At 35.4% G+C, this 23,290-nt stretch overlaps 1 protein-coding gene across 1 annotated transcript; it reads left to right on the top strand.

The window, feature by feature from the left end:
* Positions 1 to 11,157: 11,157 nt before the first annotated feature.
* On the top strand, positions 11,158 to 11,489 carry LOC118848305 (40S ribosomal protein S21-like). Its single transcript, XM_036757150.1, has one exon. It carries the CDS (start codon positions 11,184 to 11,186, stop codon positions 11,433 to 11,435), a length of 252 nt encoding a protein of 83 aa, XP_036613045.1. The 5' UTR covers positions 11,158 to 11,183; the 3' UTR covers positions 11,436 to 11,489.
* Positions 11,490 to 23,290: the final 11,801 nt, after the last annotated feature.

Below are 23,290 nucleotides of genomic sequence, written 5' to 3'. Positions count from 1 at the left end.
ACAAAAAAAGCCAATGCAACAAGAATTAGGAGGGAAGCAGAAAATTGGGAGAAAATCTTTGCAACTAGTATCTCTGATAAAGGCCTCATCTCTAAAATATACAGGGAGCTGAGCCAAATATATAGGAATACAAGCCATTCCCCAATTGAGAAATGGTCAAAGGATATGAACAGGCAGTTTTCAGAGGAAGAAATTAAAGCTATCTACAGGCATATGGAAAAATGCTCTGGATCGCTGCTGATTAGAGAAATGCAAATCAAAACAACTCTTAGATACCACATCTCTCCTGTCAGATTGGCTAAAATAACAAATCAGGAGAATGATAAATGCTGGAAAGGATGTGGGGAAATTGGAACATTGTTGCATTGCTGGTGGAGTTGTCAGCTGATCCAGCCATTTTGGAGGGCGGTTTGGAACTACGCCCAAAGGGCTACAGAAATGTTCATACCCTTTGACCCAGCAATCCCACTTCTAGGGTTGTATCCCAAAGAGATCACGCAAGCGGGAAAAGGACCCATATGTACAAGAATATTTATAGCGGCTCTCTTTGTGGTAGCCAAGAATTGGAAATCAAAGGGATGCCCATCAATTGGGGAATGGCTGAACAAACTGTGGTATATGAAGGTAATGGAATACTATTGTGCCATAAGAAATGGGGATGATGCAGACTTCATAACAACCTGGAAAAACCTACACGACATAATGCTGAGTGAGCGGAGCAGAGCCAGGAGAACGTTGTGCACAGCCACAGATATATGGATTCCGTGAGGACCAACCCTGACAAACTGTGCTTTTCTCAGCAACCTAAGTGGCAAGGACAACTCCAGGGGACTCACGATGGAGAATGCTATCTTCATCGAGACAAAGAACTGCGAAGTTTGAATACAGACTGAGGCACACTACATGCTTGCCTTTTCTGCTTCTCTTTTGTTTTTGTTTTTGGGTTTTTTTTTTGTTTTTTTTTTTTTTTTGGTTCTGTTTCTTCTTTCTCATGATTCATTCCATTGGTCAAAATTCTTCTCCATGACTTGACTAGTGCATAAATTAATTCAATGTGAAGTTATACATGACAGTTATATGAGACTTCATGCCGTCTTGGGGAGGGAGGGGGGAGGGAGGGGAGAAAAACTGGAACTCAAAACTATGTAGAACCGTGCGTGGTAAACTAAAAATAAATAAAGAAATTTATTAAAATTAAAAAATATATATTATTTGGAAGAAAATGCTTTGTAAACTTGAAATTGTTTATATGTATTTCATTATTATTGTTAAATGAAGTTAAGCATCTGGGCCTAGATGAAAAACACTTCAGGTTACAGACAATATGGTAACACTGTGCTTGGAATAGAGTAGTTATTTATTAAATGTTTTTCAATTCATTGATTGCTGTTATGGTTTCAGAACCATCATCACTTATATCTAAGAAACAATGGAGAAATGGCAAGATTCAATGTTGGTACAATTTGTCCTTAATATTAGAATAATATTAACTAAACTATATCTTTATGTTGAAAAACTCTATATTGATCTTAGACAAAATTTAAGAGAAATTATTAATCAAAGGCATTCCTAGTTAAGTGACTTTTGCTCCTAAAGGTTTAATATTGATTCAATAAGGAAAAGTCATAACAAACTAATGCCACATGGTTATACAGATTCATAGATTTACATTAATAAGGCTTTTTTCAGCCCCTTCAAAATATTTCCTTTTCTTTTTCTGTGATCATTGCCAATCTAATAGGTGTAATATGGAACCTCAGAATTGAGTTAGCTAGAGAGCCCAGTATTATATAATCATTATCTGCTGGGGGGTGGGCGTTTATTCCAGGTTTTCTTTGCTTGAAGACCTGATTTTTCTTCATTTTGCCATGTTGTTTTTCAGTGGTAGGTTTGGGACCAGAAAGTATTAAAATCTTGTACTATCTTACGTGTTCTGATACATCTTAAATGTTCATTCAAATGTTGGTACTAACCAGGTATTGTCTTTGGCCAACAAAAGAAAAACCACTAAAGAACTATAAAAATTGAACCATATTCATACTGAAAATAGGAACCAAATGAAGAAATGGAAGAAAGAGTTGACACTATCAAGAAACAAAGAAACAGGGGGCAGAGCCAAGATGGCACTGTGAAAGGAAGGAATTACTGGAGCTCTCTCACAAATTCTGTCACATACTTCTAAAAAAGTGAATCTGAGCAGATTTGAGAGCATTAGAAGCCACTAGTAGACTGAAAGGGGTAGGAACACCAAGCACACCGAACGGCACAAGACCAAACCAATCAGGAACAGCTGAGGAATCCAGCCAGCAAGCTGGTCTGGGTGAGCAAAATGCTGGTGCAGGAACAGGCCCAGAGCAGAAATACTGGCTACGGCCACCGTTGAGGCCCAGGCCTCTCAGCCCAGGACAGGAGTCTGTTGGAGCTGAGCACAGAGCCTGTGACTGCAGGAGCAGCTAGCCTGGAGGCCTCCAACCCACAGTCTAAAGGTGTGAAACTCACCTTCTTGAGCCATGATGTGCATATAAAACTGCTTTTATCCCTCCTTTGAATAAACCCAGAGAATAATACCTCAGGAGAAACAGAGGAGCCAAAAAGGGGGTCAATAGTGAGAGAAGTGGGGGAGAGGGCCCTTCCTGTGGTGGCAGAAGGAGACTAGTGCAGGAAGAGAGGTGTCCCAGCAGCCCTCACCTCAGCAGAACAAGAGTAACTGAGTCCCAGTGGGTGGAGCTAACTAATGTCAAAGACAGGGCTTTGCACAGCCAGGGGAAGTGGCAGACACTAGCACAGATAAGAGCTGAGTTGCTCATTGTTAGGCCAAGATAATATAATAAAAATGACAATTTTACCTAAATTAATTTATGTATTCAGCACCATACCCATCAAACTACCAAAAATTATTTTACAGAACTAGACAAAATAATAACAAAATTAATCTGGAAGAACAAGAGGTCTAGAATATCTAGGGCATTAATGAAAAGAAATGCTAGGGCAGGTGGCCTAGCCATACCAAATGTTAAACTGTATTATAAAGCAGCAATCATCAAAACTACTTAGTACTGGTTAAGAAACAGAGTCGTGGATCAGTGGAATAGATTACATACACAAGACGCAGTAGTCAACGAGTACAGCAATCTACTCTTTGATAAACCCAAAGAATCCAGCTTCTGGGCTAAGAATTCACAATTTCACAAAAACTGCTGGAAAAATTGGAAAATGGTAGGGCAGAAACTGGGTATAGACGAACATCTTACACCATACACCAAAATAAAGTCAAAATGGGTTCATGGTTTAGGAATAAAGGCTGATACCATAAGCAATTTGGGAGAGCAAGGAATAGTTTACTGATCTGATTTATGGAAAAGAAAATAATTCATGACACAACAAGCAATAGAGAACATTACAAAATCCAAAATGGAAATTGAAAAGGTTTTGTACAAACAAAGCCAATGCAACAAATATTAGGAGGGAAGCAGAAAATTGGGAGAAAATCTTTACAACTAGTGTCTCTGATAAAGGCCTCATCTCTAAAATATGCAGGGAACTGAGCCAAATTTATATTATCCCCCAATTGAGAAAGGCTCAAAGGATATGAAAAGGCAGTTTTCAGAGGAAGAAAATAAGATATTTATAGGCACATGAAAAAATGCTCTAAATCTCTACTGATTAGAGAAATGCAAATCAAAACAACTCTTAGGTACCACATCTCTCCTGTCAGATTGGCTAAAATGACAAAATAGGAAAATGATAAATGCTGGAGAGGATGTGGGAAAATTGGAACACTGTTACATTGCTGGTGGAGTTGTGAACTGATGCAGCCATTATGGAGAGCAATTTGGAACTAGGCCCAAAGGGCTATAAAAATGTTCATACCTTTTAACCCAGCAATACCACTTCTAGGGTTGTATCCCAAAGAGATCACCCAAGTGGGAAAAGGTCCCATATGTAGAAAAATATTTATAGTGGCCCTTTTTGTACTAGCAAAGAATTGGAAATCAAGGGGATGTCCATCAATTGGGGAATGGCTGAACAAGTTGTGGTATAGGAATGTAATGGAATACTATTGTGGTATAAGAAATGGGAAAGATATGGACTTCTTAATAACCTGGAGAAACCTACATGATATAATGCTGAGTGAGTGGAGTAGAACTAGGAAAACATTATACACAACCACAGATATATGGATTCCGTGATGACTAACCTTGATAGACCCCACTCTTCTCAGCAATACAAGGCTCAAAGACAACTCCAAAGGTCTCATGATAGAGAGAACTATTTACATCCACATAAGGAACTATGGAGACTGAATGCAGATTGAGGAAAACTGTTTCCTCTCCTTCTTTTCTCTTTTATTTTTCTCTTGTGTTTTTGTTTTTGTTTTGTTTTTTGGTTTTGTTTCTTCTTTCTCATGATTCATTCCATTGGTCATAATTCTTCTTCACAACTTGACTGTTGTGTAAAGAAGTTCAATGTGAAGTTAAATGTAGAAGATATATTGGATTCCATGCTGTCTTAGGGAGGGAGGGGAGGAGGTGGGGGAAGAAAATCTGGAACTCAGGATCATGTGGAACTGAGTGTTGTAAACTAAAAATAAATCTTAATTAAAAAAATTAAAATGTTAGGCTTGCTCTCAAAAGAAAAAAAAAGGAAACAAGAAAAACAATTTCATAGTAACTTCTCATACTTTACAGTACTCATAGTGGACATATTTAAACAGCTTTGAAAATATTTATACTTTTTGCCCATAATTTTGGAGGGAGAAATATACTTCAATTAAGTTTAAGCTTTTGTGTAGATTTTCATCCTCTTCTACTGCTGACTGCTTGGGACTCCCACTAGAAAAAAAGAAATGGAATTTCCAAAAATACAAGAAACAGCAAAAACATATCTTTCATCTAAGCTATATTTTGAGAAAATCTATGTAAAATACTTTGGGTTTTTAAATGTTATGCTAACCCTTTTTTTCATAAGAAAACAGAAAACAAGTGGCCATTTTAAAAATAGGTTTCCTATGCAAAAACTTATATGATATCCAGACTTTGAAGTTTTTGGGAAAAAATGTTAACAAATTATTTCCCAAATTAAACAATAAATCCCTAAAACTACTTATGAAAATACTCAAAGAACAACTTGTAGAGTTTGGAGGCTATGTGTTTTTATTGTATTCTGTGCTTGCCTATTTGGAAATCCTTTTACTGTCACTGAACAAACCATTAAAGGTGAAGTTACAAAGTCCTATTAGTGAGAGTCATGGATAATCCTGTTACTCAGCTACCTGGCAATGCTTATATGCTGGCTGCTTTAACTAGCAAGTATTCTTACCTAAGGGCAAGTGAAATGTGTCTTTTGACTAGAAGAAAGAATCCTGAGAGATCAATGATCTTAGTAGGAAACATACCTACTTATTGTGTGTATGCATATATGTGTATCTATATGTAATATACATATACAGAATGCTTCATGAATATGTTTATGTGTGTATATATTTATGTTCATTTGCGAATATGTACATATATATTTGTATATACACATTTAGGCATGTATATATACAAATGTGTGTAGGTGTACATATTTTAATGTGTACACATACACATATTTTGTGTTTATAGACATGTGTATTTATGTGCATAAACATATGTGTACACACATATATATTTAAGTACTTTTAAACTTTAGGGATATGAAAAATTTTCAGATTTTTTTTCTTGCATCTGTTTTGCTTCATTGCCTGTTTCATTCAAAAACTATCAAAATTCAAGGCATGGGAATGCTTTCAGTCTATAATTACAAGTGTTGTACATTAAGACAAAAATTTTGCTTTGCTGTACAGTAAAGGCATATTGTAACAGCATATTACAGCACCATAGTATTTATGGGGCTGTCGCTGTCTAATATAAACCTCATTTTTTTCAGGAACTTATTTTTCAGATTTCAAAATTTATAAGGTGAAATTTACATAGAACCTAGGATAGTAAAGTAACTATTGAAAGAAACCATGCTTCTTTGAGTCAGGGCTCTGCCCAGTGATTGTGGTTTAGTCAACTAGCAGCATCATTTAACACTTTTTAAACTGTGGAATATATAATTTGGCAGATATTACAAAAAATTTAGCAAATAGGAGATTTGCTCAAGGATAATATCTCATTTAGGGTCTTATCATATTCTTTTTTTAATTTTAGAAAAATACTAAAACTTACATACATAATAAAAAATAAAAAGAAACATTATAACCTTAAATATAAAATAAGAAAAGAAAAGAAAAATATGGCATGTGAATAGCACAACTTAAGAGAGGATTCAAAACATATAGCAATAACTTATCATTTCAAGAAAGCCTATAAATTAACTGCCGTGTGTTAAGTTGAAAACCGCCCTTCTTTTCTTTCCTTCCTTGTAGGTTTTCTTTTGTTTTCTGCTGTACACTTTTCACTTTGTTCTTTTTCCCCCTTCCTCCCCCCTACCCAACCATATGTAAACATATACTTTCCCTAAGAGATTTTACTCCTAATCTTCTTTTTTATGTTTTCTCTCTTTCTTTCTATTTCTCCTAACTACTCTACTTTACTTCTACCTGCTACCGTGCTCTCCTGTTACTTAACCAACCCAGACTCCAGCAGTCCCTCCATTATCCTCCCATTCCCCTAAATCCCCTAAAACACCCTTTTGTATACCACTTTGACCTATTCTGTCCCCCTCCCCTCTAAAGCTTCCATTTCCCTAAATCTAAAGACCCTTCTATATCCCCCTTTTAACCTATTCCCTCCTTTAACTTCACCTCCCTCCCTATCCCTTTAGTTTTATTTCTTTTTTAAACTAGAAGACTTTTATAATCTTCTAGATGTATATGCATTTTCCAAAAGTAAAAGCCTCCATCTAACTTCTCTGTATTGGTTCTTCCTCTTGCACCTCATTTGTATAGGATAATTATTCTTTTAGCTGTTCTTGAAAGGTTTCACTTTTCAAAGTTATGTAATACTCAGGTCTATCCAAATCTTTCTCATAAGCTACCTAATTACTAGTAACAATCTTAGACATAGGTTTTACATTTTCCATATATAAAAGGTAAACATTTTACCATTATTGAATCCCTTGTAATTGGTCATGGATATGTACCCTATATTTCTCTTGGCTTTTGGATGTGGAATCTTCTATTGAGTTCAGGTTCTTTTAAGGAGTCCTGAAACTCTGATAGTTGAGCAAATGTCCATTATTTTTCCATTCAAAACCATGTTTAGCTTTTCTGGGAATGATATTTTCAGCTGGAGACCAAGTCCTTTTGCTCTTTGATACATAGTGTTCCAAGACCTGCAAATTTGAATGTTGTCAATGCTAGGTCTTCTGTAATTCTGATTGTGTTAACATCATATGCATCTTTTTTCTCCTTGCTTGTAATATTTTGTCCTTGATTTGGGGGTTTCAGAATTTAACTGCAGTATTCCTGTGAGCTTTCCTTGTAAGATCTCTTTCATGTGGTGATTAGTATTTTTTTTTTTCTATTTGTACTTTCCTCTCTTTTTCTAATGGTTCAGGATAATTTTCTTTAACTATGTCTTGCATTATTGTATCAAGATTTTTTTTGATCAGAACTTTCAGGTAGTTCAATTATTCTTATATTTTCTCTTCTTGATCTGTTCTCTGCACAAATTGTTTTTTTTTTCTTATGAGATGTTTCACATTCTCTTCTATTTTTCATTCTTCATATATGTGTGTGTGTGTATGTGTGTGTGTGTGTGTGTGTGTGTATTGCCCTTGCCCAATTCTGATTTTCAAGGAGTCATTCTTTCTTGAGACTCTGTATCTCCTTTTCTAATTGGTTGACTTTCTTGTCATAATCTTATTTTTTCTTAATTATTCTTATTTTTTTATTTTTTCCTCAATCTGTATCATTTGATTTTTAAAGTATTTTTTTAAGTTCTTCAATGAATTCTTTATTGAGCAGGTGACCGTCTGATATTACTCTTTGGGGTAGAAGGGGGTTTCTTTGTTTCAGTATCCTCCTGTGAAGATGAACCCAGGTCCCCTCTATTCGCATAGTAGCTCTCTATGTTTGGATTCTTTCTCCTTTGCCTGTGCATTTTTGGGGGGTAATAATTTAGTTTTTATAATCATCTTTAGTCCTGGGGTGTCGGGAGATGGTACCTCTGGCTTGCAATACTCTTCAGTTCTCCCCTTGAACTTGAACTCAAACCAAGACCTCCACTTCTGCTCTAGCCAGGATAAGATTTAGGCTTTTAATTTTCTATAATTACATGATTTAGACACAAAGGGTGATACCATAAGCAAATTAGGAGAGTAAGGAATAGTTTACCTGTTAGATCTGTGGAGAAAAGAATAATTTATGACCAAAAGAGAGACAGAGAACATTATGAAATTCAAAATGGATAGATATCATTACGTTAAACTAAAAAGGTTTTGCACAAACAAAACCAATGCCACCAAGGTTAGACAGGAAGCAGAAAGCTGGAAAATGACATTACAGCCAGGGTCTCTGATAAAGGTCTCCTTTCTCAAATATAAAGGTATGAGACAAATTTATAAGAATATAAATCATTCTCCAGTTGATAAATGGTCTAGAGATATGAATAGGCAGTTGTCAAATGAAGAAATTAAAGAAATTATAGTCTTATGAAAAAATCTCTAGATCATTATTGGTTAGAGAAATGCAAACTAAAACAATTCTGAGGTACCACTTCACATTTATAAGATTGACTAATATGACAAAACAGGAAAATGATAAATGTTGGAAAAAATGTGAGAAAATCAGAACACTAACGCATTGTTAATGAAACTGTGAATTGATCCAACCATTCTGGAGACCAATTTGGAACTGTGCCCAAAGGGCCATAAAACTGCATACTCTTTGATCCAGCAATATTACTTCTAGGTCTGTATCCCAAAGATATCATAGAAAAAGGACAAAGGACACACATGTACAAAAATATTTATGGTGGCACTTTTTATGATGGCAAAAAAATTGGTAACTGAAGGAATGCCCATCAATTGGAGCATGGCTGAACAAGTTGTGATACATGAATGTAATGGAATACTATTGCTCTATAATCAATGATGAGCAGTAGCATTTCAGAAAAAACCTGCCAAGGCTTACATGAGCTTATATATGGTAACAGCAACATTGTATGATGACCAACATTGATAGACTTAACTCTTCTTATAAATGTAATGATCTAACACAAATTCCAAGGGAGTCATGATGGAAAATGCTCTGCACATCCAGAGAAAGAGCTATGAAGTCTGAATGCAGATCAAAGTATACTATTTTCTCTTTTTGTTCTTTCTTGTGTTTATTTCTTTTTTTGTTCTGATTCTTCTTTCACAACATGACTAATACAGAAATATATTTGATATGATTTTACATGCATAGCCTATAACACACTGCATGTTGTCTTGGGAAGGGGAGAGAGGAGGGAGGGAGAAAAAATTTGGAACTCAAAATCTTATAAAAGTGAATGTTGAAAACTAACTTTGCATGTAATTGGAAAAAATACTGTTAATTGAAAAAAATGTCCACATTGAAAGAAATGTGGGATCATCAAAAAGGAAGAATTTAGTTTGGTTGTAATATCATTGGTTGGTTTGTGGAACCCTACCAGAGCATGGTGGGTGGATGGTGGGGCTGCTGAGCAAGCAATTAGGAGCTAAACATTAACTTTTTTCTGCTTTTAGTTCATTGGCTTGTTATCTGATTAAGTTTCCTGATGGCTTCGAGTATAGAGACATCTGAAATTTTTTTATCTCTTGTGTATAATTTCTATTTTGGAGAAAACTGAGAAGTCGTGGCTATCAGAGAAAGTGTCTCATCTGATTGATCACATCTTGGGTTCTATTTTCATTTTAAATGTAAATGTAAGAAGATTGTACCTTTAGCAAAAATTTGCTTTTAAATGGTAGTGAATCAGTATGAAATATTTTTCAGTTATTTTGTTATTATATATCATTATTAATTATTAAATCATTTGCTCAATTTAGGGCTATTATGGAGCCAACCTGAATTAACTCAGGACTGCTTTTTAAGTTTTCGATCTGTGTTTCTGTACTTCAGAAATTGGTACCAATGCTATACATCAGGGCTTGATCCATTGTTTTGTTGATTGTCTTGAATTAAGAAAGTGTTGTAGAAAGCATTGATAATGAATAATGTGATTAAACTTGAAACTATGTCATGTACATCTTTTTTATCACAGAAAGTCAGTGATTGAATAACTATTAGCATACCTTTGTCTCTAACCTCATACAAGGCCAAAGAGCATTGAAAGATTTGTGGAGGAAATGAACAAGAGTCTTACATGATGAAAAATGCCTGGATGGTTTTCAGTTTTTGCCATTGGAGAGAGTGCCCAAATCAAACAGAACAATGATCCATTGAAGTATCAAAGGTAGGTCGGTGATTGCTGACTCTCTTAGTTCTCCACTTTGAGATAAATCTCCAAAAGCCTGGTGTGGCGATAGATTCTTTAGAAGCAGGAAGCACCAAAGACCAAAAGCATTCTTTTATTCTACATGCATACCTTAAAATAAATTCAAGTGTAGGGACAAGTTCTTTTCTTATTGCCACTAGGATTGTATTGTAGAGGAAAGAGTCCCCAGTTAATTTAAATGGAGAGTCAGGTGGAAAATATTTCTATTACAGATTCTACAATGAATTGTAAAATGTTAACATAATACTGAAGTTAGCAGTCTTCTCTCTCACTTGGCAATTGTTATTATCTCCTACTGCTTTACTGAGAAATTTTACTCAGAGTACATTTTAAATGGGCATTTGAAATTAATTTACCAGTTTTCAGGATCATAGAGTGAGTATTTAAATATTTACAGCACATCTCGACATAGACATATGATTGCCAGTTATAGGGGAGCCATTCACTCTTAGTTACTGTTCTATGTATGCCAACTTTGTTGATGCTGGCAGCTCCTAGGTATACTCTCCAATCATTTATTCCTCCTAAGGCATTAGGAATCTTGACAGGAGTGAGATTAACCTGCAAAGGTGAGGAATAAAATCTAAATACAATATCATATGTTTTACAGAATAGTGATTCAGTTTCAAATCACTTTAAAATTTGAGACACAAAACATTTTTGGAAATTGCAAGCAAGTTAAAATATTTAGTGCCGTCCTTTTCCTCTTCCGCCGCTTTCGCGTTTGCACTCGGTACCACAGCCTCCGACATGCAGAACGACGCCGGAGAGTTCGTGGATATGTACGTGCCGCGGAAATGTTCTGCGAGCAACAGGATCATCGGGGCCAAGGACCACGCGTCCATCCAGATGAACGTGGCCGAGGTTGACAAGGTTACAGGCAGATTCAATGGCCAGTTTAAAACCTATGCAATTTGTGGAGCAATTCGTAGAATGGGGGAATCTGATGACTCTATTCTCCGACTGGCAAAAAATGATGGTATTGTTTCAAAGAACTTCTAATTGAAGAAACCTTGTGAAAAATGTCTTAATAAATCAGAAAAACAGCAAAAAAAATATTTAGTGCCATAATTATATCATATGTCATGTGTTACATGTCTCTAAAGGCATGAAAGGAAATATAATTTCATTTTTTTCTTCAGGAGAAAATCATTTCCCTTTGCTACATATGTCCAAAAGTATGAAAATATATTTTTGCCTTATAGGAGCAGACATGTTCCAATTACCTATTTTGGAGCACACTATAACATTGGTATGAGAGTTTTTGCTAATAATCAAAATGAGAAACTATAAATGATCCCTTTAAATTTAGAGTTCTCCATAAAACAGGATTCCTTAATCCTCTTGTAGGACATTCCTAATATAACTTCATAGTTATTCAAATCACATATTTAGTAGTTGTGATTTGAATAACTCTTAAGGAAGGTTATAAAATGTCAACTGCTGTAACTGATACTCAGAGTAAATCTCTGACCAAAATTACATTTTAAATGGATATTATATGCCATTAGACATCAACATGAGAACAATACCTGTTCTTTTATCTATATATTAAAATTGAAATAATAATAGTTAGAACAGGGTAACCTTGACCAGAGAACATTTGTGTCATGTCTTTTTTGTTTCATTTAGCTTTGGTGTTATATTTTTTAAAGAACAGAATGGATACTATATATCAAAGATGGTATTTATATTCAAATAAGAATAATTTAAATTCATATAATATTTTACTACATTTTAAGCTGTTTAAACTCAACTGTTACAATTTGTGTTAATAACCATATATTAAGCACCTACAATGTGCAAAGCACTGTATTAGGTTTTGGATATATGTGAACAAAAATAAAATACTTTTTTGTCCTCAAAGAGGTGAATTTGCACAACATGTACATTGATATACTGATATCTGGTAGTGAAAATATGATTGCATTAATATATAGATGAGTCAACCAAAGATCAAAGAGAGTAAATTGTTGGTTTCTAGTAACCACACTCGAAAAGGGCAGTGATTAACTCAAAGACACATTTTGGTGAAACACAGGATTTTAGTCTTAAAGAGGACCTCATCTAATGTGATGCATAACCTAATAGGAAATCCCCATTAAAGCATATCCAATAAGTATCTATTCAGACTCTCCTTGAAGACATTTAGTAAGAAGATCCCACTATATCTTGAGGCAGACCATTATATTCACAGATAATTATAATTATTAGGAATTATCCACACACTATTTTCCAGGAATCAACCAAAATATTCCCACTTGAAATTTCTTCCAAATTCATAATTAATGACTCAAACTCAAACTCACTGATTAATTAAAATACACCATCTAAAATTTTGTGATTTATTTTTGGCACTATAATTTCCAAATAGATTTCAGATATACAGTTCTTCAACGAATACCTTACTTATGTTGTGAAAGAAGAATCAGAACAATAAGGAAAAAGAACAAGAAAGAAAAAAAGAGAAAATAGTATGTTTCAATCTGGGAGATTCTCTAATTCTTTCTCTGGATGTGTATAGCATTTTCCATTGTGAGTCATTTGGATTATCTCAGATCATTGGATTGTTGAGAAGAGCTAAATCTGTCAAAGTTGTTCATCACACAATGTTGCTATTACTGTATACAATGTTCTCCTGACTCTGCTTGCTTCACTTAGCATCAGTTCATGTAAGTCTTTCCAGGTTTTTTCTGAAATGCACGTGTTCATCATTTCTTATAGAACAACAATATTCTGTTACATTCATATACCACAATATGTTCAGCCATTCCCCAGTTGATGGGCATTCCTTCAATTTCCAATATTTTGACACCACAAAAAGAGGTGCTATAGATATTTTTGTTCATGAGGGTCCTTTTTTTTCTTTTCTATAACCTTTTTTGGGATACAAACCTAGCAGGCATATTGCTGGATAAAAGGGTATGCACACAGTGGCATAGCCATTTCGGCATAATTCCAAATTGGTCTCCAGAATGGTTGGATCACAAAAGATGGAGTTCACAACTCCATCAACAATACATTAATGTTCCAATTTTCCCCACATCTTCTCCAACATTTATCATTTTCCTTTTTTTATCATATTAGCTATACTGATAAATGTGAGGTGGTGCCTCAGAATTGTTTTGATTTACATTTCTCTAATCAATAGTGATCTACAGAATTTTTTTCACATGACTATAGATAGCTTTACTTTCTTCATCTGACAAACTGCCTGTTTATATCATTTGACCATTTATCAAAGGGGGGATGACTTGTATTCTTATAAATTTGACTCATATCTCTATATATATGAGAAAGGAGGACTTTTAAGAGACCCTGGCTGTAAAAATTGTTTCCTGGCTTTCTACTGCCACTCTAATCTTGGTTGCATTACATAATGTTGTCTATATCTTTTTGGTGATAAATTCTTCCCTTCTCCATAGATCTGACAGGTAAACTATTTCTTGCTCTCCTAATTTGCCTAGAGTCTCACATTTTACGTGTAAATTACATACACATTTTGACATTTTATTGGTATATGGTGTTAGATGTTGCTCGGTGCCTAGTTTCTGCAATACTATTTTCCTGTTTTTGCAGCAGTTTTTTTTTTCTTCAAAGAATAAGTTCTTTTCCCAGACTCTGGAGTCTTTGGGTATATCAAACAGCAGATTACTATAGCCCTTGAATATTGTCTTGTGTACCTAACATATTCTACTGATGCATCACTCTATTTCTTAGCCAGTACCAACTATTTTTGATGATTGTTATTTTATAATGCACTTTTAGATCTGTCACATCTAGGCTACCTTCCCTTGCATTTCTTTTTATTAATTCCCTTGATATTCTCGAGTTTTGTTCTCCAGATGAATTTTTTTATTATTTTTCTAGCTCTATAAAATAATTTTTGGTGGCTTGATTGGTATGGCACTGAATAAGAAAAATAATTTAGGTAGAAGTGTCATTTTTATTTTATTACCTTGGCATACCCATGAGCAACTGATATTTTTCCAATTATTTAGATCTGACTTAATTTGTCTGAAAAGTGTTTTGCAATTGTGTTCTTATAGGTCCTGGGTTTGTTTTGGGACATAGACTCCCAAATATTTTATAATCTACAGTTACTTTAAATGAAATTTCTCTTTCTATCTCTTGCTGTTGGGTTTTATTAATAACATAGAAATGTCAATGATTTGTGTGGCTTTATTTTATATCCTGCAATTTTGCTAAAGTTGATAATTATTTCAAGGCATTTTTTTAGTTGATTCTCTAGGATTTTCTAAGTATACTATTATATCATCTGCAAAGAATTATAGCTTTGTTTCTTCGTTGCCTATTCTAATTCCTTATTATTTTTTTCTTCTCCTATTACTAAAGCTAACACTCATAGTACAATATTAAATAACAGTGGTGATAGTGAACATCTTTGTTTCACCCCTGATCTTATTGGAAATAATTGTAGCTTATCTCCATTACATATAATGCTTGCTGATGGTTTTAGTTAGATGCTACTTATCATTTTAAGGAAGACTACATTGATTCCTATGCTATCTAGTGTTTTAATAGGAATGGGTACTGTATTTTGTTGAAGGCTTTTTCTGCATCTATATAAATAATCATATGATTTCTGTTAGTTTTGTTGCCGATATGGGCGAATATTCTGATACATGTATATCTGTATATATATGTAGACCTATAGAGGTCTACAATATCTAACTTTTCTAAAATTCAATCTACCTCCTTAAGTTCTTTCTTATATTTTGGGGGGTTTAGATTTATCTAGTTCTGAGAGGAGAGGTTTGAGATCCCTCACTGGTATACTTTTGCGCTTTTTTTGTATATCACTTAACTTCTCTAAGAAGTTGGATGCTACATCTTTTGACGGATATAGGTTTAATATTGATATGACTTCATTATTAATTGTACCCTTTAGCAAGATGTAGTTTCCTTCTTTCTCTCTTTTAATTAGTTCTATTTGTGTTTTTTCTTTCTCTGAGATCAGGATTAGTACCAACTGTTTTGTTGTTGTTCTTGTTGTTATACTACAGCTGAAGTATGACATATTCTGATCCAGCATTTTACTTTCACTCTATGTATATCTCTCTGCTTCAGATGTGTTTCTTGTAAACAACATATTGTAGGATTATGGTTTTTAATCCACTCTGCCATCCATTTCCATTTTATAAGAGGGTTCATCCCATTCACATTCATAGTTATGATTACTTACTGTGTTTTTCTCTCCTATTTTTCCCCTGTTTATACTTTTCTCTTTCCTTTCACCCTTTCCCTCCTCACCAGTGTTTTGCTTCTGACTACCATCTCCTTAAGTCTACCCTGCCTTCTATCAGCCCTCCTATCTTTTCATTCTCTTTTCCTCTACTATTTCTTCCCTCTCTTCTGTCCTCCCTTCTATCCACCCCCTTCCCTTTTCTTCCCCTTTTCTCCTCCTACTTCTCTATAGAGTAAGGTAGATTTCTATACCCAGTTGAGGTTGTATGTTATTCCCTCTTTCAGCCAAACCTAATGAGAGTAAGGTTTAAACACTTCTCACCTCCCTCCCTTATATCTCTTTACTGTCAGTTTGTCTTTGTGCTTCTTCATGTGATGTAATTTACCTTTCCTGCCTCCTCCTTTCCTCTGCTCCAGTATAATTTTTTCACACTTTTTATCATCAGGTCAAAGTCAACTTATACCCATAAAAGGCCATAATAAAAATACAGTTCTCAACAGTCACAAATATCATTTTCCTGTGTTCAGATGTAAACAGCTTAAACTTACTGAGTAACATATTGGGTTTATTTTCCTGTCTTTTTTTTTACCTTTTTATGTTTCTCTTTGCGTCTTATATTTGAAGATCAAATTTTTTGTTGAGCTCTGGTCTATTCATCATGAATTATTGAAAGTCCCTTGTTTCATTAAATATCCATCTTTTCTCCTGAAAGATTGTACTCACTTTTGCTGGGTACATGATTCTTGTTTGTAATCCACACTCTTTTGCTTTCCAAAATATCATATTTCAAGCCCTCTGATGCTGTAATTCAAAAGCTGGTATGTCCTCCATCATCCGGACTATGTTTCCATAGTATTTAAATTGTTTCTTTCTGGCTGCTTGTGGTATTTTCTCCTTTATCTAATAATTCTGGAATTTGGCTGGAATGTTCCTGGGAGTTTTCATTTTGGGATCTTTTTCAAGAGGTGGTTGGTGGATTCTTTTTTTTTTTTGGAAGGAGGAAGACAGGACAATTGGGGTTAAGTGACTTGCCCAAGGTCCCACATCTAGTAATTGTGTCAAGTGTCTAAGGCCATATTTGAACTTATGTCCTCTTGACTCTAGGGCCAGTGATCTATTCACTGTGCCACTTAGCTGCCATAGTGGATTCTTTCAATAACTATTTTACCCTCTGATTCTAGGGATATCAGGGCAGTTTTATATATAGATATATATGTATGCATATATATATATGTATATATATATATATATATATATATATATATATATATATACACACACATATGTGTGTGTGTGTGTATACATATGGCTTTCAGGTAGTCCAATAATTCTTTAATTACCTCTCCTGGATCTATTCTCTGTGTCAGTTGTTTTTCCAGTGAGGTATTTTACATTTTCTTCTATTTTTTCTTTCTTTTGATTTTGTTTAACTTATTCTTGATGTCTTGTAGCATCATTAGCTTCCACTTGTCCAACTCTAATTTTTAAAGAATTATTTTCTTCAGTTAGCTTTTGTACCTCTTTTTCAATTTGGTCAATTCTACCTCTTTAAGTTCTTCACTTCAGTAAGTTTTTGTGCCTCCTTTTCCATGTAGCCAATTCTACTTTTTGAGTAGTTTTCTTCAGTGGATTTTTTCCTCCATTTGGCCAACTATTTTTTTAAATAATTGTTTTCTACAGTTAATTTTTGTCCTTCCTTTTCCAAGCTGTTCACTCTCTCTTACATGACTCTCATTTCTTTTCTCAATTTTTCTTCTCTCCCACTTATTTGGCTTTTGAAATCCTTCTTTAGCTCTTCCAAGAAGGCTTTTTGACTTGAGACCAATTTATATTCCTCTTTGAGTTTTCTGATGTACATATATTAACAATGTTGTCCTATTCTGAGTTTGTGTTTTGACCTTTCCTTTCACCATAGTAATATTCTATGCTCAGTGTTTGTTTTTGCTTCCTGCTCATCTCTTTTGCCTGTTTCCTGGCTTTTTAAGTTGAGCTCTGCTGCTGGAGCAAAGGAGCACTGACCCAAGCTTCTTTGCTGGGGGCTAGGGGTCTGGTCACTGTCTTTGTGTGTTGGGGCAGCTGGAGGCTGTAGGGGTCTGGCAGCTTTCCTGGTGCTTAGCTTGGGTTCTTAGTTGTGGTATCTGGTCTCTACTGAAGGCTAAGTGGGTTTTTTCTGCATTTCCCTGGGGCTACACTGCAGCACCTGTTGAATGGCTGTTTGACCTGGGTTATACTGAATCACCTGTAGGTCTGGAAGCTAGAAGATGCTCTGTGGCCCTGGGTTGTGCTGAAATATGTGGAGTTCTGGCTGCTGGAGCACATCTGCCCATCTGGGGCTGTGCTGAAGCATGTGATGGTTCCCCAAGCTGGAGTCTGCATTTCTCCTCTATGCTAAGACACGTGGGGGGTCCTATCATTGGTGTTCGCAAGCACCACCATCCTGGGCCTCAGGATTTCTCACTGGTTTGCTTAGATGGGGCTTGCTGCTGGCTTGCTGGAATGCTTCCTGTCCCCTTTTACCAGGGTGAGATGGGCCTTTCTTGCTCATCTTCCAAATTTCCCAGGTTAAAAGATTTATCCACTCCATCTTGTGACTGGGTCCATTCTTTCAGGATTTGTTCTGGGACATTGCTTTATGGTTATTCCCAGATGAATATGGGAGAGTGACAGAAATTTACTGCTTCCTCAGTCATCTTGGCTCTTGAAAGTCCTGTTTTACCCTATCTCCACTCTTGTTTCAATCCCTTCTATTGCCACCAAAATCCATTTTCCTAGACCCCTTTGCTGAGGCTACAAAAATCATTTTCCCTTCTTTGCTTAGCATTGCTCACCATTACATCATATATTACCCTCAATTTTCTACTTCTCCTCTACCCTTCTATGTAGCCCCATATTCTACAGCTTAGTTTGTAAAAGGAAAAAAAAAGATTCACCCTTAGTTGGTGAGTTATTGGTTGCTTTTTTAAATGTTATTGTGTTCTGTTACATGGTTTCTGGCAGGAAAACTAAAACCTTATGTTATTTAATCACATCTATTTGAATGTGAAAGTCTTTTTTTTATTCACTTTCAGAATTTTTTGCTTGACTTTGGAATTGTCATATTTAACCACTATGTGTCTCAGAACTTGAATTGTAGTATGGGATGCTGCTATGGGATGCATTCGGTTATTTCCCAGTTGGTGCTTGTGGATTACATCCCAGGTCTGGACCTAAAGCATGTCTAACCCTTACTCTAAGGTATGAGATTCACTTTTCATTGGCCCTGACCTTTGTTCTCTAAGGGAAGAACCTAGCTCCCCCCACCTTTATGCCAATCCCATTTCCTTCTGATGTAGTGCAGGTCCATATGAGGCAATAGTCCTTTTCTTAGTTCTATGGTTGAGTAGGATTGCCCAAGGCAGAACACAATCTCACTTCACTATCACGGCTGCTCTTCTACAAATTGCTGAAGTGAGTGTATGTCCTCTGCTTATTGAAACAGGGGAAAGGAGACAGTAGCCCAGCATCAGGAAAATTTCTGAGTGGATGGTATAGCGCAAGACAAAGAGTATGATTGTACACCCTGCCAGAGCTTGAAGTCTGGTGGTATGTAGGGAAAGCTGAGGATAAAGGTAAAAGTTAACCTTTTTCCCTTGCTGATTCATAAGACCTTGTTATATAGTTAGAGCTTCTTTGTCTGTTGAATAAGCTGTGGTTTTTCTACTTTTGCAATTAATAGTTGTTAAGGACTAGAGAAAATGTCTAGTCTTCTCATTTTGTTCTTGTCACCTAGAAGTCAATTTCCTTATATTTTTAAAAAATCCTTTATAACATTAAAATATTAATATACTTTTATGTTAAACCTACCCAAAAGTTGAGTTTAAGAATCCTGTTGTGTTTTTTTTTTCCTGAGAAGTTAAATTTAAAGCATGATTCTATAGTCTTAAAGTCAACAAAGTAATAAATATCCCTTGTAGAGCCAAGGCAGTTTATCAACTGAAAAAGTTGTTTACCACATATAGACTCCAGTGCCATGGAGATTATTGCCATCAGGAAGACACTTTGGGGCAATGATGTCTTACCAAGGATGCCATTTTTCATTCTCTGTGAGGCATCAAAATTGGTCTTCTTCAAGCCCAATGGGGCGATAGTGACAACCAGCAGTGGCTTAGCTAAACAATTAAACAGATGTTGCTCTAACTCAAAGACTATACTAAGAAACAGGGAAGTAGAAAATGTACTTGTGATGGTGAGATGCACAGTTTATTTGTCTCAGTAAACACTATGTGAGATACCACTTTCAGGGGAGGACTTCTCAGGATTAGCCAAATTGGACATGTTGTTAATTTCCATTGTATTGGACAGTGCACTAATTCTGACCTTAACACATTTCGCTTGTACTCTTTTAAAATGTGATATCTTTAAATCCTATGAATCTTTATGCTTTCCTGAAATGTCATGGGGAACAAGTCTGATTTACTGGCATACCTTTCGGCTTCATAACCTTATTTTTAGGGTACATTTTCCTCCCCATATTGCACATTTAACCTTACCTGATTTGGGTTACAAATGTGTTTGTACCCCAGATACAATTACCTACAAATTTTGTCATCATTTTAGCCTCCTCTTCTCTTCTCCTCTCTTCTTCTCTCTTCTCCTCTCCTCTCCCCTCCCCTCCTCCCTCCTCCTCCTCCTCCTCTCTCTCTCCCTCCCTCTCTCTCTCTCTCTCTCTCTCTCTCTCTCTCTCTCTCTCTCTCTCTCTATTTCTCCAATGCATTTCAATGAACATTAATTAAATGTCTACTATGTGTAAGATACTGTTTTTAGTCCTTGAGAACAAATGCAAAAAAAGACAGTCTCTGCTTCAGCAGAGCCATTGTTGGAAAACAGAGAGTTACCTGGAAAGTTAAATGTCACCCACCTGCAAAGTGGTTTTGCCAAATCATAAGTCTAACAATGTCATTTTCTTATTTGATAAAATGGTTCCTTTAACATCTTGAAACAATTATTATTGACTCTCTGGACATTTAAAGACCTTCATGACCTGGATGCAACCTATTTTTTTAGCCTTTTTACACATTAGTCTAGTAATTTAATGGTACAATCATTATTATCTTATTTTTGCTGTCTCTGACCTTTTTCAATGGACAGTCTTCACTCCTAAATATTTTTTACATAAACTGATTTTTTCCAATTTAATGGCCACTTTTGAATTTTCCAAACTTACTGGTATATTGAATGCATCACTTTGTGTATTCTTGCCAACTCTTCTTAATTTATTCTGTTTCTGTTAAGTACCTACCATTTTTGTCTTTTATCATGGACATATTTGCAAGAAACGTTCCTTTGATATCTCTAACGTTTGTGAAGAGATCTCTTATCTCTCCCATTCTTTTATTTCCTTATTTTTCTTTCCATTGTTAATTTAAGAAAGTCTTATTATCTCTTCTTGATATTCTCTGGAATTCTGCATTCAGTTGGGTATATTTTCCCCATAAACTTTTCCTTTTGCTTTCCTTCTTTCCTCAGTTATTTGTAAAGCCTCATATGATCAACCATTTTGTTTTCTTGCTCTTCTTTTTCTTAGTCTTTAAAATACCAAAAAAAGAAAAAATTAACCAGTTATATGAAGATCGACAACATTTTCTAGAAATAACACCCCCAAAATTGTCACATTCATCATAGAGAACTGTAATGCTAAAGTGAGAAATCAAAATGTAATTGCAATAAAAGGCAAGTTTGGCCTTGGAGAACAAAATGAAGCAGGGCAGAGACTATTAAAGTTTTGTCAAGATAACTCACTGGTAATGGAAAACACTATTTTTCAACAACCCAAAAGCTGACTCTACAAGCGGACATCAAGACATGGTCAATATAGAAATCAGATTGCACATATACATTGCAGCCAAAGGCAGAGAAGCCCTATACAGTGAGTTAAAGCAAGAACTGGAGTCGACTGTGGCTTAGATAATGGGTTTCTTATTGCAAAATTCAGACTTAAATCAAAGAAAGTAAGGAAAACCATCAGAGTCATAGGTATGACTTAATTAATATCATTTGTGACTATGAAATGGAGATGTGTAATAGACTTAAAGGATTAGATCTTATGGAGTACCTGAAAACTATGAACAGAGGTTCACAATATTATGCAAGAAACAGCAACAAAAAACATTCCTTAAAATTATAATTAGGCAAGTGGAAGCTAATGACTCTATGAGACACCACAAAATAATAAAAATAAAAATAATGCAAAAATAAGTGAAAATTTGAAATATCTCATTGGAAAAACAAATGACCTGGAAAATAGATTGAGGAGAAATAATTCATGAAGCATTAGTCTAAGTAAAAGCCATGATCAATAAAAAGAGCTTATAAATTTTTTCAAGATATTATCAAGGAAAACTGCCCTTATATCTTTAATTAAGAAAGTAAATAATTAAGAGCAGGGTACAGCAAGAGAATCTTCCTTTGTGCCCACAAAGCACTCCTTGTGCTCCCACTCTGATCCACTGCTAGAATCCTCCCACTGTGTGAGCCAGGGACTCGGGAAGCAGCTAACCCTGTAGCTCTGGAAGCAGCCTCAGGAGTTTTCTGCTGCTGCCACTACCACTGCTGCACCACCTCTGCCACCCCCATTGCCGGTGATCAGACCACTCTGAACGCGATTCTACAGTTTCACTCTAACCTGCTCTTTGGCATTTGTGGGTTGAGGTGTCAGGTAACTTCCACAGCTCACTGTTTCATGGCCCCAAGGCCTGTTCTGGCTGGCTCACTCTGGGTCTGGTCTTTCCCAGCATGGCCCACGCTGGGCTGCCCTCTCTGCTCTCAGCACTATGCGATAGATCCTTCTCAGCCAAAATCCAGACTCTCCTGGGCTGAAGACCTGTTTCCCTCTGCTATTTCGTGGGTTCCACAGCTCTAGAATTTGTTCAGAGCTATTTTTTATAGGTATTTGGAGGGATTTGAGGGAGAGCTTAAGCAAGTCCCTGCTTTCCAGCAGCCATCTTGGCTCCACCCCCCAGGGAAGGCCAGATTTTTTTTTAAATAAAAATGGCCTATATCTACAAAAATATGAATAGCAGCTTTTTGTGGTGATAAAAAGATAGAAATTGAAGGGATGCCCATCATTGGGGAATGGATGAGAAAGTTGTGTTGTATGACTGTGATGATAGTCTTATGCTATAAGAAATGATGAGCAGGAAGCTTTCTGAAAAACTTGAGAATACTTACATGAACTGATATAAAGTGAAATGAGCAGAACCAGAACATTATACACAATAACAGCAATATTGTTAGATGATCTACTGTGAATGATTCAGTTATTCTCAGCAATACAATGATCTAAGAGAATTTCAAAAAAAATGTGAAAATGTCATCTCCCTCCAGTAAAAAGAACTGATATAATGTGAATGCAGATTGAAGAATTTTTTTTTACTTTGTTATTTTGTGGATTTTGGTCTGTGTTTCCTTTTGCAACATGGCTAATATGGAAGCATTTTGGATGACTGTACACATATAATCTATATCAAAATACTTTATCTTCTCAATTTTGGGAGAAGAGGGAAAGAAGAAGAAAATTTAGAACTCAAGTTTAACAAAATAATGTTTTTTTGTTCATGTGTAATTGAGAAAAAATAAAATTAAATGCAAATGTAAAAAAGAAAAAAATAGT

Source organism: Trichosurus vulpecula, chromosome 4 (genome assembly GCF_011100635.1).
Source record: "Trichosurus vulpecula isolate mTriVul1 chromosome 4, mTriVul1.pri, whole genome shotgun sequence".
NCBI classification, from domain to species: Eukaryota; Metazoa; Chordata; class Mammalia; order Diprotodontia; family Phalangeridae; genus Trichosurus; species Trichosurus vulpecula.
The sequence above is the reverse complement of the archived record's forward strand: the minus strand, read 5'-3'. Positions and strand labels throughout refer to the sequence as shown.